General features: G+C 36.6%; 1 protein-coding gene across 1 annotated transcript in view; it reads right to left on the bottom strand.

Moving 5' to 3' along the window:
• Positions 1-1,790: 1,790 nt before the first annotated feature.
• The window catches only part of LOC107701139 (FRAS1-related extracellular matrix protein 2-like), a 58,124-nt gene continuing 39,820 nt past the window's right edge, over positions 1,791-20,094 (bottom strand). The window contains exons 7-25 of the mRNA XM_016503086.1: positions 17,000-17,149; positions 16,159-16,368; positions 15,780-15,977; positions 13,512-13,676; positions 13,112-13,294; positions 12,729-12,859; positions 12,478-12,636; positions 11,411-11,714; positions 11,090-11,221; positions 9,533-9,864; positions 7,244-7,436; positions 6,410-6,514; positions 4,804-4,830; positions 4,583-4,710; positions 4,268-4,402; positions 3,874-4,000; positions 3,384-3,571; positions 2,782-2,928; positions 1,791-2,646 (exon numbers count right to left, since the gene is read on the bottom strand). Of these exons, the coding sequence (XP_016358572.1) occupies positions 2,140-2,646; positions 2,782-2,928; positions 3,384-3,571; positions 3,874-4,000; positions 4,268-4,402; positions 4,583-4,710; positions 4,804-4,830; positions 6,410-6,514; positions 7,244-7,436; positions 9,533-9,864; positions 11,090-11,221; positions 11,411-11,714; positions 12,478-12,636; positions 12,729-12,859; positions 13,112-13,294; positions 13,512-13,676; positions 15,780-15,977; positions 16,159-16,368; positions 17,000-17,149 (3,521 nt within the window). The 3' untranslated portion in view covers positions 1,791-2,139. The remainder of the gene's footprint in view (positions 2,647-2,781; positions 2,929-3,383; positions 3,572-3,873; positions 4,001-4,267; positions 4,403-4,582; positions 4,711-4,803; positions 4,831-6,409; positions 6,515-7,243; positions 7,437-9,532; positions 9,865-11,089; positions 11,222-11,410; positions 11,715-12,477; positions 12,637-12,728; positions 12,860-13,111; positions 13,295-13,511; positions 13,677-15,779; positions 15,978-16,158; positions 16,369-16,999; positions 17,150-20,094) is intronic.

Genomic DNA, 20,094 nt, shown 5'->3' with positions numbered 1-20,094 from the left:
TTTTGTGCTTCAAGCCTGGAGGAAAGAGACATCAACAGACACCTTTACATTAAAAGTCTTTGTCCAGCAAGAAAACAACAGATGTCCTGAGTCTACATCCCAGAGAAACAAAAGCAGATTGACCAAGTTCTGAGTCTCTGGCCTAGAGAACCTTCACTTCAAGGTACTTTTGGTCTGTGTTCCAGATTAAGGACCTTCTGCAACTACTTCAGGGCCTCATCTGTGTGTTCCAGATGTTAGGACCCTTTGGTGCTCCAGGAGATCAGTATCTCACAGCGCTTCATGTTCAAGTGTTGAAATGGATTCCAATTACTACATTGTGTTTACATGTAAACCAGTTTGTTCATGATTCAGCTCATAAAGAGATCATTTTCACTGTCATTAGGCTATTTCAATTTGTTTACTTCATTTTGAAATTTCTGCACCAAAAAAGAAAAGGAGAATCCTCAATAACTATGAATTAACTACAACTGAACAGAACAAATGTTCATCACAGTTATAAGACGTTCAAAGACTTCAAGTCTCAAGACTGTTTATTTTGTGCTTCAAGGCCCAGTACATAAAAATGCATTTAGCACTGTAATATTTATGAGTGAACCATGTACAAAAAACACAATATCTCACCATAAATACCATTTCAAACATAACGAGTATTTCATTGTGCCCAAAATCGTGCTCATGTTTAACCTCACAATCCTCTGTGAATATGGAAACAATCCACTGATTTTATTGCATAGCACATTTCTTTTTAAATATTATCAGCCTGATGAGGAATATATTTGTCAGGAGGTGAACTGGATTTGACAATAGGATGCTGGTTTTTCATGGATGCATAAACAGCTTGATGTGTCAATGACAGTGAAGACAAAAAATGTGATAGTTGATACACCAATGTCAGAGAAAAGTGAATCTGGTCTGTGAAAAAACAAAATGGACATTTTTTTTTTCTTATTTTAAAATGACACTTAGTGAGATAAGACTGCAATATTTAATACATACGGCTCTCATGAATACTAATGCTTAAATTATAACCAATAGAAACAGCAGCAACAAGATGAAATTTGACAACATTTGACAGACTGAATGTAAACTTTGTGACAACAACTATTTGACAGTGTGATATGAAATGCATATTCAGCATTTCTTCATTAAAATCTTGGCACTTGCTGTTAAAAAACAGCATATCTGTAAAACACACTGAGTAATTGAGGTAAAATCATATTCTCCAAAGCCATCACATATTCCGAAATACAGTAGCAAATACTAACACTTGAGATTAATAAAGGTGAAACACACAATACCAGTGTCAGTGTCGTGATCAGTTCATTTGAATGCACCACATGATCCCTAAGAAATGACTTAAACGTACTTTTCCTTTCACAATGTCTTTATAAATGCGTCTTTATTACCCATATGGTGTTACCCAGTGTTCAAAGTGACGGGCCCGTCACTTTTATTTTTAGACATTTTTTAAGGAAACTTAAACACACTTTGAATTACCACTTTGACAGAAATGTTCTATTTAAAAAAAAAAAAAGAATGTACTCACAACTAATTAAAGGTTGGAAAAAAATGGTCAGAGTAACAACAACAACAATAATAACTATTAAATTTAAAAAATAATATTAATAATATTAATAATTATAACATAATTTCTTGATTGATTGATTGATTATTATTACTTTTATTATTACTATTACCACTATTATTCTTATTATTTTCTTTTTGATTAAAAAAATTCATTTGGGAATTTAATGAAACTAAAATGGAAGCAAATGAGATCTTGTTTCTGTTAATACATCCACTGGCATAAAATAATTTATTTGACCTTCTTTATTCATTCATTCACTCACTCACCCACTTAGCCCACCAAAAAAATGGGTAGGGCATTATGGGGACCCCTGAGAACTCTGAACACTGGGTAGACCTCAACAATCCATTACTGGACAAGCAAAAATTCAGTTACAACATAAAACATCACTTAAAATGATTTCTTTGGGCTGGTGATGAACTGGGTCGTGAGTTCTCTGTAAGATAAAACCTGTCAGAGGCACTTGTTTAAACCAAAGAAAACAAAACAAATTGATCCAATGTATGACAAAGGAGAACAGTACAGTCTCCAAGTAGTTCATTAGTCCTTCAGACCTCTGAGCTGTCACCATTATCAAGGCTACTTCTAACTATAACAGGCTGCAGGCTGGACGAGACTCTTGGGGCCTTTTTCACAGGCGTCCGCCTTGAGCGAACCATCAGTGCCAACACCATAACCACGAGGACGGTGAGAAGCAGTCCCACGACGGCTCCTGCCACAGTCACCGCGTCTTCTTCCGCACCTCGTCCACTGAGCTCCCGTGGAGACAGTCTGTCTGCGAACAGCTCCTCCCCAGACACAGAGCGACGACGGCTGCGGTCCAGAGCGATGTGCATGATATTCGTTCCTCGGTTGTTCTCGGGTCCGATCTCCTCCGCCAGTATCGGGACTTCTCTGTTGGACCGTCTGTAGCGTCCTCTGGCCTCCGCTGGTACAAGGTCACCTGATGTTATTGAGTGGTACTCTACACTTCGCTTGCCAATGCCACGCTTGGCGTTGTCTTTTGAACGCACAGTGTAGATGGTGTGAATGAACCACTCCCTCCCTACTGCCACCTAGAGACAAGAAGGATAAGATTGAGCAAGACTGACCTTGTAAATGACAGGAATCCAGTACAGGATGTCACAGATTTGCAGTACTCCACTGTATATAGTCATTCCATAACTAATAAACCATCCAAAAGATTAGACCTGGAAAAGAGGAGTAGAATCCAGCCTGAATCCGTCAGATCCTGGCTGCTTCACCAGAGAGAGGGCAGAGGGGTCATCTACAGCCAGCAGGGCCTTGAAACCCACATCCCCAAAACCCTTGGCCTGAGTCTCTGGCTGGGCTTTGTCCTAGAGGATAGGTGGAGTCATGTGACTTTATTATTATTATTATTATATTAACATACAATTTATTTAAATAATGTATAATTTATTATAAAATAAAATAGAAATAGAAAAATATTATGTGCTTGCATTTTATTTTAAAGAATTTTTGTATTACTTATATAATATTATAGTTTTATATACTATTTAATATTTTGAATTAGCATTTAGTAATTTTGTTGTTTTTGACATTTTTATTAGTGTGTCTTTATATTTCTATTTAGCTTTAATTTATATTTATTTCAGTTTTAATTTTAATACTTCAACTAATTTTAGTTTCAGTTAGTTGCCAACATTTCAAATTTTCTAATTCAATTTTATATATATATATATATATATTTTTAAATTTTTTATTTTAATTTTCTTTTCTTTGTTTAATTTAACAATGACTTACACAATAACAACACTGCTAACATACTCACAATAATTTTGAATCGGTACAGCAGGGATGGAGAGTCTGCAAGGCATCCAAACTCAGACTTGGCGGGGTTGTATTTAGGAACATATCCATCAGCGCCGGTGCACAGATACACCTTCTCAATGTTACAGTAGAAAGAGTCACCCAAGTTCTGCACAGGGTCCACCATCACCCGTCCGTAGATTGTGTCACCTTCAAGAGAACCAGCTCAGTGAAATATAAATCACAAGAATGGCAGTTCTAAAAATTACACACTAACTAGATTGTTTAACTAAGACACATCGCACAACATCTGCGCAACAACAAACAACTGAAACAAACTAGATTTTTACGTTCTTAAGTGATGTTTATCCATGCAAAACTCTGTAACAATACAAGGGTATTGCTATGTGATTTCTAAGGTGTTCCGTGCGTTGGTAGGTGGTTGGTTATATTCACTTGCTTAAAGAAATAACCTCTTGAACTGATTAAGTTAGGTGTTTTAGTAGACGTACCCTCAGAGAAAGCTGCATCACTCTCCTGGCCGAAGCCCATAGATCCATCTGACAACCACAACGCCTTCTTAGACAACAGGAACATCTGTGTGCTCAGACTGAACTCCACCGCCACAGGGTCACTCACCTCAAGAAAGTAAAGACAATAATACTTCTTTAGAAGAGCTTGGATTAACTTCTAAAAATAAATGTAAAAATATACAACAGTATATCTTATTTTATATTATTTATAACACACACTGGAATCTGTTTGCATTTTGCTGATTTAATACAGTATTTTCTATTACAAATTCTATCAACAACCAGTAGAATGAATATCGGAAATGAAAATCTAACTTAAATTTGAGAATGTATTTCACTTCTGCTTTACTGACAGAATATTTCTTTAGTTTACCTGCTGAAAGCGGATATCAAGATCAAAAGTAACTGGCTCTCTAGGGTTGCAGACTGGAGGAACGGTGTACTCCACATTCAGCGCTGCTGTACAGGGAATCAACTTCACTGTGTATGTGCCTGAATAATCACGAACCTGCAGGTCACGAACACACAGGCATCATGCAAGTTAGTTTTTCTCAATTGATTTTACTTTAGAACCCAGATTTTACATTGGCCATCAAGTGGCGACTCAACACAGCCAGAACTGTTTATCACGAAAAGTAAACGGAAATGTCCTTAAAACCACAAAGTGGGCAAAGAGAGATCCGCTCACAGAAAAGTCTGAGATGAACATCCATTGCTGGACAGGCTGGCTATAGGTCGGCTCAGTCCTAACCACAGTGAGGTTAAAGGTCAAGCCTGGGTGATCTGCACTCAATACTATGGACTTCACAGAGGATGCTGGGTAATCAGGTAAGATAGCAAGTTAATTGAATCAAATCAAGACATATGTTCAATATACCATTTAAGAGAGACATGATATTTAGATTTTACCTGCAGTCTTCTGACCCCTCAAATTTGCTGCTGGAAAGAAAACAAAATGTTCTTGTGATTCATCTTTGCTTCCATTAGAAAAATTTAGATTTATTCATTAATATAACATTAATATAATTAATACAATTATAAATATATAGCCCCAAGCAGCGATTACTAGGGTTCAAGCACTTTAAGGCATTAAAGCAAATATGAAAAAAGACATTATGTATTATTTATCAAGCCAGTATCTACCTAAATCAATGATTAAAAAGGGCATTTTTGGCAATTCCAAAATTGCCAACCTGTTTACCTGTTAAAGCGCTACCTATAGTGCAATCTCCATAAAAGTTGCCATGCTTCTTTAGAACCATATGCTGAATGTGCTCACCTAGTTTCATGAAGTTTTGAGTTTTAGTTTAGGATTTTTAGGCTTTTGGGTATATTTGGCCAGGCCCTTTTCTAAATGACCCTGTTATATTTAACCAAAGTGTAAAGATCAACCTTTTTTTGATAATTATTGACCTAGAGAGTCCAGAGAATTGTACTGCAGTGGGTTTTTGAGCATGAGCGAAAAACCTAGCACTAGTTCGCAACAGTAGTTTTTTTAGATATTCTCAAATATGTAATAAACGATTCAATTGACAGCAGTGGCACAGTTGTTCAGAATGAGGAGATCTATCATATGATATGAATACCATGTGTATGTGTGAAAAGTCATGCAATATAACGTTTACACGCTTGAAAAATGCGATATGGCCCCCCAGTGGCCGATTTCTTTCAAAGTTTTCACAGACCTTTAGGGCTGTGAGTCAAACAGGCCCACCGAGTTTCGTTCCGATCGGCCTCCATTAACCCGGTCTAATAGGTGCTCAAACTTCATTGGCCATTTGGACACAGACACTGCATGTGAATTTTCAAGTCAATCAGATTAATAGAAACCGTTTTCATGTGTTTGTCCTATTATAGCACCACACAGTGGCCAGACACCACAATTTTTCTCATGCAACCTCAGATTGAGGTCTTATATGTGCGTACTGAGTTTGGTGTAAATATCTCATTCCATTGAAAAGTTGTAGCTGTTTTTGGAAAAGTGGCCCCACCTCTTTCGAATGTTTTGGCGTCCCTTTGAAACGATGAGTCAAAAACTCAAGTTTTTTTTGATAATTATTGATAGTCACCCTCCAGAGAATTTTTCTGGACTGGTTTGGTTCAGACCGGGCAAAATACCTAGGACTAGTTCGCAAAAGTAGGTTTTTCCAAAAAAAATAAAAAATAGCTGAACACTTCACCTAAATGTAGTATTTAGTTCATCTTGACCCAAGGATTCCAATGATATAAGACACTTAAGTCTGTATGACATATTTCGTACTTTTGATAGCTGTAGCGCCCCCATCAGGCTGATCGGGGCGAGCTTTGGTTGCGTTGTAGACTGGGGGATTACTACCATCCCTCAAAGTTTCAGGTCTCTACGCCGTACGGTTTGGTCTGCCCGATCACTTTTAGGTCAGAATACTGATCTTTGAAAAGCTTAACAATTACAACAGGGTTTCAGCGCTATGTGCTTGAACCCCTAATGAATAAGAATGGATATAATTAATAAGATTTCAGAGATGCCAAAGCTTACCAGAATGTACCGCTACAAACAACCCTCTGAAGCGGGCTTCTGTGCGGAAGTTCACCACAAGCCTTCCCTGCTCATTAATCCTCATGCTGGTTGGATATAAAGCTCCTGCAGAGAAAATGTTCAATCTTTTCATTATAAATATTGTATGACTTCCCACTTAAAGTTCTAATTTCCACATCCTGAACTAGTTCTGTAATCTTCTACATGTGACATCTCTATTCCAAGAATATGGGAATTTGGCAGAGATGTGCCCCCCATTTCTATGACAGTCAAATATAAAATAAAAATGACAAATTGTACACATAAATAACACAAACATATTGAAAATAGAATTTTATATTTATAAAAAAGGTGCAAAATTGCCCTGTTTTAACTCTTCTTAAACATTTATTATAGAAGGTAAATTAGAATGCAAAAATAGAAAAATTCTGGCCAATTTAACATTAACAATGAAAAATGAGGGGGGGGGGGAATTATTATTCTTTGTTGATGTTAGTAAAATTTGTTTATGTTAATTCACAATGTGTTAATGTTTGATTTTAAAACTGCATTAGTAAATGTAGAAATTACCATAACTAATATTAATAAATGCTGTAGAAGAATTTGTCATCATTAATTCATGTTATCTAATATAGCTAACTAACTCTAAAGTGTTACCTTTAAAGCTATCAAAATCCATCTTATAAAACTTGAAAGATTTTTTTATTCTAATATTTTTCTCATCCTATGGGATAGAAAATTTGCCCTATTTAATTTCCCCAATGTAAGTGTTTTTTTTTTTTTTTTTTTGAATGGAACGTTCTCTATGGAGATTTGCTCAAATTCATGACTTGCCTTGCAGTTCTGCCTGAGGAGGGCTGCCGACACCATCCCTCCACAAGACGGCAGTGTCATACACAAAGGTGAGGCGCAGTTCAGAATGCAGGTCGAAGTGTTGCCAGCCTCCTGCTCCCACAGGGGAATGAAACACGTAAGAGACGTGGAGAGGAACTCGCAGGGTAACGTATGACTGCACCAGGTTCAGCACCTTTCAAAAACACATTCAAATGATACTGAAGATGAATAGCTACAAATACTGCAAAAATACTTTTTAAGATAAAAAAAAAGAGCCCGATTCTCCACTAGAGGTTGCTATTAATAAGCACTGGCTGTTTGACAAAGTAAAGTTCATCAATAAGCCAGGATGGCTTTTTTTGTCTGAGGAATAGATTAGCTGTCTCAAAGCATTTTGATTGAATGAAACATTTGCTAATTTACATAGTCAATTATAATCAAAATACCAGGCTATAAAAATGTGCTCCTCAAGTAATGAGGCCGGTCTGAACACCTGGTGGACTGGGTTTAATCAAGACGAGAAAAATCCCTATGAACATTGTCAAATTCCCATCCTGAGGGAGGATCAGCAGGATCCGAGCACGTCCTTTAGATGTGTTTTGAATTCATGTCTCGTTTTACGGAGCTATTGCAGACTTTAAGGTTTATTTTTGTAATAACATAGATCATTCAGACATTTAGACACTAGATTGGAGGGGGGAGCCATTTAAGCAAGACCTCAAATTCTGAAATGAAATGAATGAATAAAGAAGCCCAATGGGTTACGGTGAAGTCAATCTCCTCTTCTGTTGAGAACTATGAGGAATGTGGCAGAATTAAAACCAGAAGAGAGCTACGGCTGTCACTAAGTGCTGTGCACAATAATGGAAGAAAACAAACTAAAAAAGCCTAAAAGAAGAAACCTACCTATGTTTAAATATACTAGTTTCCACTCTTATACATGGTCTATAGTATAGCATATGACTGGTACCAAAACACATACAGTGAAGCCAGGAAACGAAATTATGGGCTAAATCCACACACCACATTCTCATTTTCTGCTTAAATCAGATGTCCTTTTAAATCTGGCATATTTTGCTCCTTGACTCTATACAGATACAACATTATACATATTTCATAATAGCTTTTAATTTATTTTAAATTAATGTATTAATTTTGCACCATTCAGTGTAATACTTTATTTATTTATTTTATTTATTTATGCATTTAGCAGATGCTTTTATCCAAAGCGACTTACAGTGGATTCAGGCTATACATTTTTTACCTTCTGCGCTGCTAACGCAATGCTCTACCACTGAGCCACAGGAACTCAATATATACTATACCTAATATAGTATAGTTCCTACTTTTTTATGGCAATCATGCAGTTATCTGTCGAATGTTGAGTAAGATTTATTAAAAAAAAGTAATAGACAGAATTGACCCAAAAAAAAATCACGTGATTTCCAGCCTGACTGTATCAGATTAAGTTGCGTTATGCATCAGATTTATTTCCAAATATGCTAAAGTTAAAACATTTTTTGTATTGTTTTTGAATGAAGTCTTTTGTTCACCAAGGCTGCATTTATTTGATCAAAAATACAGTACAAATAGTAATATTGTGTCTATTTGAATATATTTTAAAATGTAATTTATTCCTGTGATGTCAAAGTAATTTAATGTAATTTATTCCTGTGAATATTCAGCATCATTACTCCAGTCTTCAGTGTCACATGATCCTTCTGAAATCATTCTAATACGCTGATTTGCTGCTCAAGAAACATTTCTTATTATAATCAATGTTTAAAAAAGTTGTGCTGCTTAATATTTTTGTGGCAACTATGATATTTTTTCCCCCAGGATTCTTTTGAAGAATCAAAAGAACAGCATTTATTAAAAATGGAAATCTTTTGTAACATTATAAATGCCTTTACCATCACTTTCATTCATCCTGGTTAAATAATTAATTAATATAATAATAATTTACAAAAAACCCAAAAACAAATACTGACCCCCAAATTTGTGAACGACGTGCGGGAGAAAAAGAATCCAATTTGGGCCACTTTTACGATGTGAACTCAACTTATTGGAGTTTTGCTATGATCTGGCTAAAACTATAGTGGTGTAAATGCGTCTACAGGAGTGAAGAGATGTGAAGAGGTAAATGAGGAATCAGAATATCTATTGTCTTCTAAAACCTAGGAATTCTTTTACGTGCATTCCTTTAGCTCTAGGACAAGAACAGTTGCAATTTATTAACCACTAATCATTAGAATTCAGAGGATTCTAAAAGTGGTGACGACGTCTCACCTGCCCATCTGTTCCGATCGTTCCCCCGCAGTCTGTGAGCAGCTCAGACATGTCATAATAACTCACAAACTCCCACAGACAGGCCTCCAAGTTCAGGTTCTTGTAGAAGCGTAGAGTGCTCTGGCCTCTGAGGATGGGGCTGTATTGATACGGCAGAGTCTCTCCGATACGCTCTATATTCCGGGTGGCCTTGGTTAGAAAGCCATGTCGTGTGGACACCTCATTAAAGTCCAGCAGATTGGAGCACCTATGGTTTCCCACGCGAGTTCCATCGGGGCTCAGAGTCAGCTCGAAATTGGACAGCGCACGAGTGGAAACCACAGGGAGCATGCCTGGACCACACCACACAGAAAATACATGACAATTAACAATCTAAAATCACTTTCATAATATTGCCTTGGTTAAGAAGAATATGTCATACTACTACTAATAAGCTATAACACTGAAATATGAATCTGAAAAAGAAAAATATGAATCTTATGAGGTTTAGAAGCGTTACCTGACAATATTTAAAGATATAGTTCATCACGAAATGACAATTTTCTCATTATTTGCTCACTATGTTCCTGTATGTTATTTACTTTAAACACAAAAAGGAGATATTTTGAAGAATGTGCATGCTTCTCTTTTCTAACAACATATCAGCAATCAAAACAACTAAAAATACCATAAAAGTAATTAGTACAACTTTTATGCACTATTTTCCTTATGTTTTAAAACCATATACACACACTTGAACACCATACTTAAATGTTAGTGCAAATGTGATTTGATAGCTACTGCACACAGGAAGATTTTCACTTAATTATGTCTTAAATTTTAATCTTTTCCTTACACAAATCTACCATATGGTTTTAGAAGATTAGGAATATAGTGTATGAGTTATATGGACTACATTTATAGTGTTGTTTTTTGGACAATCTAAAAAAACAACACTATAAATGAACATTTTATAGCTTTCCATTCTTGGGCAATCTTCAAAGTGTATCTTGTTGTGTTCACAGAAGAAATAAAGTCATACAGGTTTGAAATAACTTGAGGATGAGTAAATGATGATAGAATATTCATTTTTATCTGGAATAATTGTTAAATTGTTAATTTTGCCTGCAGAAAAGGTAGTTATCTCAGGGTGTCACTGTATTGTAGGAAAGCTATGGAAAAGTACAGTTAAAAGCAAACAGCTTTTGATGAGTTAGGAAGGTAAAATTAATGCAACCATATTTAGTCAAATGGCCTAGATTTCTGGCATGAAACTAGAGACAATTTTTTCCCCAAATACTTTAAAATACTTTGCACCCTTTTATAATTTTTTTCCCAGACATCATTTTGATGGAAAATGTTGTTGGCAAATGTGTGACATGACACTTCATGTTTATGCATCATTCAGACTTTGATTTAGGCTTTTGAAGAGAGCTGTAATATTTAGTTTTGACAGCAGATGCATAAATCCAGCAAGAATGCCAGCTTTTCCCCTAAGGGATATGTGAGAGGGGTTTGTCTCAGAGGGGCTGAACTAAGCAAACAACCTGGCAGCCAGAGGGGAAATAATTCTCTCACCGTCTATGTGGGGCATGGTGACAGTAAGCTTGATGAGATTGGCATATTCAGGGTCTTCGGCGCCTGTATAACGCAGTTTGGCAGAAAAGGGCTCAGCACCTACTGTGCCCAATTTACGTGGCTGGCACATCCCTGCCCAGGAACATCAAAGACATGAAATATTACTTGAAGCATATTACCACCTACTGACCGTCTAATTCCACTTTGCAAATGGCATATTATAACCAGCAGCTCAGGAAAAGCATAATGTCCTTTGGTGCCGCTATACAAAGCAAAGCATTTTTTATATGATTCCACTTAATGTGATGCTTTCGGGCTCACCTTCCTCCATGCTAATAGACACAATGGGGCTGCTCAGCTCCAACCCCTCATCCCCATTAGAATTCACGGCACGGGCCACGCACTGCACTCTAGAACCCGCTTGGAAGTAAATGGAGTCGAGGGTGATCATCTTGGAGGAAGTAAAGAAGGTATCAAAGTCTGCCTCTCTCATGGGGCTGGTGACACCATCCGGACCACTGGGGGCGCTAATGAGCCATCGGTAACGAGTCAGTGTGTCGTTGATGCGTTCGCTAATGCAGATGGAGCCTGTTTTGTCATAGTCTGGATATTTGGGATTGCAGGCCTGGATAAATCAGAGAAATAAACAAGCACAAGAAAGAAAATCGGAAAATGAAAACACTACATTTTAAAATACAAAATAATATTCGATTAAAAAAATACAATTATTAGATTAAAAAAAAAGAAATACAGCAAGGATGAAAATGTAACAGGATGTAAAGTATATTCAAATAGAAAACAGTTATTATGAAGTGTAATAATGTTTCAAAGTATTACTGTTTTTAACTGTATTTTTGATCAATTGTTAAAGTTTTTTCAAAAACTTCCAAAAAAACAACATCACCAAAAAATTTACCAAACCCAAACGTTTAAACCGTAGTGTACATATAATATAATAATATGGTAATCACTGAATACTATGGTACACATATGAGGGAACCACAGTTTTACCATCACTACTGTTCTGTGGTACCATCACCGTACTTCCACACAACAAACTTCACACACAACAGACTTCTGTTTAAGTATTTATCACAGGAAAGAACACGGAGGATTTGAAACATTAAACATTGTTTGTGTTTCTTGTGCTCTTTCTTAAGTCCTAATGGTGTAAGAAAAGCAGAATCAATGAAGCCTATATCACTACAATTTATATAGCTTAAGATTTGAAAAATCATTATAATCTTATAATCTTTTTCATTCACTTGTACTTCAAGGACCTATAAAAAACAACCACGCATTTAAAATGAATATATGAATGATGCTGGTCCCAAGTAAGTTGGGAAATGTTCTGAGGACCTTCTCACTTTTTCTTCTGACAAACATACCGTGACGCAGATGACTGGGTATCCAGTGGGTGGGTGGGCATTTTCTTTGGTTCTTCTGATATCATCATAGTGAAGCAGTGACACAACATGTGGCAGTGAAGGGAACGTGACGTCAGCCATACTGTTGGCCTCCTCAATGTACACTATGGCTTTAGTCATCTGCCAATATAAGAGACATAGATTTTCAATTTACATGAACTATGCATTAAACTCCAGATACGAAGAACATACCACAACATACCATTTCTCACCTGGATTTCAGCAACCATATTCTCATCTGGTTTCAGATGGACAGTGAAGGACTCTCTCATCTCTCTTACACCATCAAACAAAACCTCCACTTCCACTACATGCTCGATCTCACCAGCTTTAAATTCAACATCTGCGCACACACACACACACAAAATATATGATTACATCCACTAAAATAAAAACACGCCTGACGTTTCTTCTCCTAAATACTTCCACACCTGATTGCATTTGTCATTTGCATCCTGAACTCTATATAACCTGGCGTAGACAGGAAGTGCATGCATGTGGAAGCAGCTTGGAGCCACCTGCCAATCTACAAAGGATAATTAGATGCGGCATATTCAAAATGCAAATGACCCGCTCTGGTCTCCAGAAGCCTCACCGAGGGAGATGGGATGGTAGTCTTCTCCAGATATGGCAGAGCCGTCTTTCGTGTGCACCCTCACCAGGGACACTTTCGAAATGTCTCCTGTTCTGCGGATGGGGATCTTCACCAACGTCATCTGCCCCGACTCTTTTGGCTCACTAACACTGAACTTTGTCTCGGCAAACTTGATGATGGGCTCTGAGAGAGGAAGATGAGAAAGACAGATGAGAATTGAGAAGTTTTTGTTCATTAAAGGATTCTTAGCCAAAAGAGAATCTGTTTAGTCAGTTTACTGAAGTTTGACCCAAATTCTAGAAATCTGAACCTAAATGTCAGGTATTTATTTTAATATTCATCTAAAGTGTATTTCAAATGAGAACTGCTTTGATGAAACATTTTTTTGCTTCTTCCTTACTGTCAGTGTTGTCCTTGATCTTGATAAGTGTTTCATTCTGGCTGCCTATGGACGCTCCGTATGGCGAGTCGCTCTTCGCGCTCCCCAGAAGCAGCCTAAGTTCCTCCTCCTCCTCGTGAATCGAATCATCCACCAGCTTCAGCACACATGGTTTTTCAGACTCACCTAGGGACCAAAACATGGAGACCAAAGTCTGAACGAAGAAAACACCTCAACTTTTTTTCACTGTTCAAAAAATTCATTAAAAAAGCTAAACTGACATCGCCTTACGATTAGGCAGTCATTATTAATTCAAGTTTAATTCACTCACCTATTTCTTAGTTTATTTGTTTCTTCAGTCATTCAATGCTTTGTTCATTAATTTGTATTTCTATTAGTTTATTTAGTTCTTTATTTGTTCATTTGTTTTTCATTCATTAATTACTTTGTACGTTTATTTGTTCCTTTGTGTTCATTCTTTTATTCAGTTGCAGCTTCCCAAAAGAAAGATTCGACTCTGAACAGCCTAAACAAGTCGTCAGTAATTCGAATCCCACTTCTGTGACGGCTATACGTCACGTCACGGGTAATACATTTGCATAATTCTAGCCTATGTTCTACGTTGGCCAGCCACAAACAACTTGACCTGCCCTCAGACACTGTAGCTTGTTTGTGTGGTTAACCATGTCGAGAAACGCCGTGTCCTATGCTGTGAAAGTAAATTCATTTTATTTTCACTTCCGAAAGATGAGGCTGCAAAAAATCTATAGTTAAAATTCATCTTTTACACTGTACAGCAGTACAATCTCAATCTTTTTTGTGTTCCCGTCATTTTACTGATGATTGCTTCTCTAATCTCGGGGATTCACAAACGTTTGCTCTTGAAAGATGGCTCAGTACCCAGTTTACCTGGACCAGCTGGCTCCACTGAATCACAACCTGTAAGTGTGATAAATAGTAGATGTTTATATTTTCTATTGAGCATTCAAAATACGGAACTATGGAAATGGGTGTATCATTTCCGACACGCTCTGTACGCGGTAGACCAATCACAACAGACTGGGCCATCTGACCAATCAGTGCAGAGTAGGCTCACACAAAGGATGGGTTTAGAGACTGAATCTTAGAACTGTTTTTAACGAATCGTTTGAGAATAGTTGGAAAATGAGGTGATATTAAATGCATATTTTGAGAAAACAAAATGCGACCTTGCATGCAGGTAAACCTATTGTAGAAGACTCCCAAAACAATATTAGGAACCTTAAAAATGACATAATAGGGGCACTTTAATTCATGTGTTCATTCATTAATTTGTTTATTAATTCATGCATTCCTTTATTCATTTGTTCGTTCATTTACAAAGTGGTTCATTATTTGTTTGTTCATTCATTCATTAACCTGTTCACTGCTGGTTTGTTTATTCAATCATTCATTAATTCATTTGTTCACTGTTAAGGCTTGTTCACACCGGGACGAATATCGTGCGCGATTATTGCCGACGTTTAACGCCTCGTGACTAAACAAAGGGCACCAATGTGATTGTGCACACCGACGCGCAAAACGCAAGGTGTAAAAGCGTCATTTTTTAAAAAACGCCTCGGGCTCGTTTTTTTTTTGTTTGACGCGCCGCGTTAAAAACTGGCCGACCAATGAGATTGGCACTTTTGTTCACGTGCCTGGAGCTGCTGAAGTTACAGTAAAACACGACTTGGTGGCGCTCAAGCACAAAACGGTCTTGCCGAGCACACATTGATACCTAATGACAAAGAGGAAGTAAGTAGACCAAGAAGATGCATCGAGGCAAGATGAATGTAGAGCTGCTGGTCTCATTGGTGTCTGAACACAAAGGGCTTTATGACAAACGCGACAGCGACTACAAAAATCTCGATAAGAGGGAGTTGTTATGGAGAGGAATTGCAGATCAAATAGGATTCGATGTGTACCGGGGTATTTCTGTTTTTCATTAAGCGCCATCTAATGTCAGGGAGTGAATTTGCACGTTCACTCGGCTCATCGCCTGCGAAAATCGCTTGGGTATGAACACAAAAGACACGTCGAAAAACGTTGGCGATAAGCACTCGCGATAAACGTCCCGGTGTGTACGAGGCTTTAGTTTTGTTGTTCATTAATTTATTTGCTCATTGTTCATTTGTTCATTCAATTATTTCATTTGTTTCTTCTTTCATTTTGTTTGTTCAATTCATGCGTTCATTCATTCTTTTGTTCGTTCATTCATTTAGTTGTACTTCCCTCCATTCCACTTCACCTCTTACATAAAAGGCTATTTACCAGGCAAGAAAGTTACGATGGAAGTGTCAGTGTTGGGTCTCTCATCAAAGTCAGACACCACCTGTGCAGAGCCCTGCCGGGTGTAGCAACGTACAGTGGACTTGTGTCTGATGTCTCCGCTTCGGTGTACCATTGCAGTGATGTGACCTTCACTCTCCTCTGCTGTCATCACAGCCTGTTTAAACTGCACTTTTGGCACTGAAGAAAGAGAACAAACAAATCCAAATGCTCTAATATAACAGTCCTCCACATCAAGGACAAAAACTAGTGATAATTGGGTCATTCATTCTGTGGGTGACAGACAAGTCTATGAAACAGTATATACATGTGTATGTGTCGCAGTCACAATTTGTTAGAATTTTTTTTCAAAAATACTCACAGTCTGAAATGGAGTCATTGATAAAGATCATGACTTTTGCTGACTCTCCCAGAATTCCATTGGAGGGCATCCGGAGAATAAGCTCAAATCTCTCTGTCCCTTCCAGAACAGGCTGGCCTAGGTCATCCAGGATGGTGACCCAGACCGTCTGCATGCTCACGCCCGGTGCAAACTCCAAGTTTCTGCTGATTCCCACATAGTCCACCCCCGCTAGCAGATGAACACACAGAAAAAAGGCTCAGAGAGTGGTCAGACGATATTTATCGGCAGAAGCACAGGATGCTCACTTTCGATTAATCCTCTCTTCAGAGAGACTGCTGTTGTGGCTGTTTTGTTTTTTTTGAGGGATAGATGTACAGTATAGAGCTTACAGCTTAAGTTTGGGTTGACTGCACAGAGGACACAGATGAACAGAGTTTTTTTTATTTCAGCTTTGCTGAGAGCTCCAAGCTGCATTTTTGATGCCACACATCACTTGTTCAAGGACCTAGCCATAATATTCAATAATGCTAGCTGATAACTCTCACATTGATGAAATACCTTCAGCCGTTAGTTTGTTTGCAGAGAAAAAAACAACAACTGGATATACAATACAGGACTTTAAAAGAAGAGGACTTTTTTTTACAAATTTGTAGCATTTAAACTTTCCAAAACAAGTCAGGTTTCCTCAACCAAAAAAAAAATTAATTAAAATTAACTCTACATCTATGGCTTTTATATGTAAATGAACTCAGTTATTATTGGTTAACAACTTTGCATATTGTATAAAATGAGTAACAATGCTGGTTGAGGATGGGGAAAAAAGGATGGATTACTGGGAAAATCAAATGGTATCACACACCTTCAGCAGAAACAGGGTCTGTTTTGCGGGACCTCACAGTGACCGTAGCTTTTTTAGAAAGATCTGTCCCTGTCCTCCACACATGTACTTCAACATGGCCGTCGCTCTCATCGGCGTGACACTCCTGATTGCTGAAATAGAACACAGGAGCTGTGGGGGAAAATAAGCCGAAAAGGTAAACATAAACTTCCATGAATAATGAGTTTCAATTAATTGGTTTTTCCATGACTGTTCCAGTCATTCGTAATCACTGAATAAGAATTTTGAAAAAGCATTCAAATTTTCAAATTTGATGTTAAATTCTAGTTTATTTATGTTTAATGCTATAGTGTTTTCTTACATTATTTTTTTTATCATATCTAAACATAACTTCTTTTGAAGGATATGAAAATATGTGAGCCTATAAAATCCAATTAAATATGTTCAAAAGTTTCACTGTTAATGTTCGCAGTTACACAAGTGTAATATCAAACCAATTTAAAAAGCATTTTAGAGCAGAATACGACAAGATAAGATACAGAATGTTAATGATTTTTCCATGACCTTTAAGATTTATTAATTTAAGTGATATTTTCAGATATATATTCCATAAGCACAGGAACCCTGTTGATTGCAATTAGTGAAATTAATACATGTGCCATAATCTATCGTAACTTGCAATTGCGAGTTTACATCTCACAATTCTGAGAAAAGTCAGAATTGCGAGAAAAAAGTAAGAATTGCAAGATATAAACTCACAATTGTAAGAAAACAGTCAGAAAATAGTCTTTTTTACCCTCTAAATTGGACTATCGTAACTTGCAATTGCGAGTTTACAACTCACAATTCTGAGAAAAGTCAGAATTACGAGGAAAAAAGTCTGAATTGCAAGGAAAAAAGTCAGAATGGCGAGTTTATATCTCACACTTTCGACTTTGTTTCTCACAATTGCGAGTTTATATCACGTAATTTAGAGATAAAACGTCATGATTACCTTTTTTATTTATTGGCGGAAACAGAACTAAACAGAAATATAAATAAAGTAAACAGAATATAAATAAAATTGTGTTCATCTAAACACAAATATAAACAAAAATGACAAATGCACTAAAACTACAATTAAAGTGACTAAAAATCTAACTTCAAATATCAAAATAATAGCTAAAATCTCAGTGCTTGAAAATTTAAAACACTGACATTAAGACATTTTCTTGTAATTGCCCATGAAAAAGGTGCTAAAGTATTGTGAGTGATTTCAAGGGTGTTGCTATTTGGTTGCTAAGGTATTCTGAGCATTTGTTGCCATGTTGTTGCTAGAGGAATTCTAACTGGCCCAGGTCTCTGAAGTTTTCTGGTCCCTGGATACAGCCATTTTTTTTTTTTTAAAGCACAAACATTGTAATAAAATTGTTTTAAAATGATTCAATTGTTGAAAATGAGGGGAAGCATTAAAAAAATAATTAGTGTGTTGAAATATTCACAGCTGCATGAGACGAAGGGTGAAGCTGAAGGTTAAAGCCCCTCAGGGTAAAATCTCAAGCTGTATTATATTTTGATACACAGGCGGAAGCTTCAAGCAAGCCTATTTCAGGACTTATCACAGCATACATGAACTGTGCTGAATCATCCGAGCGTTATCACACTCAGTAGGGCTAATGAGGGATGATTCATGCACAAAGCAGATGAATGATGGCATCTGCACCACAGAGAGCAAACTTGCACAGGATTAAATTTTATGAAGAAGATACAATTAGACAAAGCTCCAAATTATTAAGTCCATATGGATATAGACACATGGGGAACATTCATATCCAGATGTCCAAACAAAAATTGATTAGATGAACACATTATCACCTGCACTGTTAGATTCATATTCCAATTATCAAAAGTCGCTTGTGTTCATGCAAAACATTCATTATTTTGGCAAATATTTGTGGCTATCTCCCCCGAGATGTCCTGTTCCAATCAAAATCTCAGCACGTCACGTCTATTTCCGGGAGCCTGTTCTCGGGCACGAGTCTGTCAGAGCTTTTTAAAGCTTCAGGTGACTGATAAAAAGTCTGTGTGTTCACCGATTCTGGAGACTCATTTTTGAACTCGTCGGTAGCATGGAGTGCGGATGGGTTTATGCAGTTTTGACAGCTTTGTGAAACATCTTTCAGAAAACTAAGTTGGAAAAGGAGGAGGGAAGCATTGAGATTTGTGTGGTATTTAGTTGTATCTGTCAAAAACTGAAACTATTTTTACACTTCAAGGGAAAATAAGATTAGAAATGACTGTTAACAGGGAACAGATTTTGAAAAGAGACATCAAAAAGGTGTTTTTGGCATGTAGAATTTTTCTGTGTGACATCCTTGCATATTAAGCATAGCTGAACTGTGTGGTTTGTAGTGAAACCAACACAAGGAAATCATGGGCTGCTTCTCATTATTGTGGTTAGATCAATAGATTCTGCTTCTAGAAATTAAACTAGAACATTTGTTGTGAGAAAATAATAGCCCTTATTTCTTCTAAATAACAGCTACTAAATAAAAGCATTTAGAAACTAACAACAACCATGGCGATGAGTAAAAAAATAAAAAATAACAATATAATTGGACTATTTTACCATAATTAATAAGTATAAACAGTGTATTTTTGTGTACTTATTTCTCTCTTGAAATATTTCTGTTTTTGCATGAAACCCCCTTTTTAATTATTTAAAACCGTTTATTGTCTTTATCTAGAGAAATATTGCTTTATTAAATTATGTATATAAAACACACATTTTTAAAAGCTTTTGAAAGAAGTCTCTTATGCTCTCTCTATTTATTGTCAAAAATAGTAACAACAGTAATATTGTGAAATATTATTAAAATGTAAAAACTATTTTGAAATATTATTACAATTTAAAATAACTGCTTGCTTTTTTAATACATTTTAAAATGTAATTTAGTCTTGTGATGACAGTCTTCAGTGTCACATGATCCTTCAGAAATCATTCTAATATGCTGATTTAATGCTTAAAAAACATTTCTTTTTATTATCACTGTTAAAACTTGTTGAAACATTTGTGCTGCTTAAGATTTTTGTGGAAACATTGATAAATTGTCTATCTATCTATCTATCTATCTATC

The sequence above is a fragment of the Sinocyclocheilus anshuiensis genome, unplaced genomic scaffold (genome assembly GCF_001515605.1).
Source record: "Sinocyclocheilus anshuiensis isolate Anshui unplaced genomic scaffold, SAMN03320099.WGS_v1.1 scaffold907, whole genome shotgun sequence".
Classification (NCBI taxonomy): domain Eukaryota; kingdom Metazoa; phylum Chordata; class Actinopteri; order Cypriniformes; family Cyprinidae; genus Sinocyclocheilus; species Sinocyclocheilus anshuiensis.
Note: the sequence above shows the minus strand (reverse complement) of the source record. Positions and strands in the feature narration are given on the sequence as shown.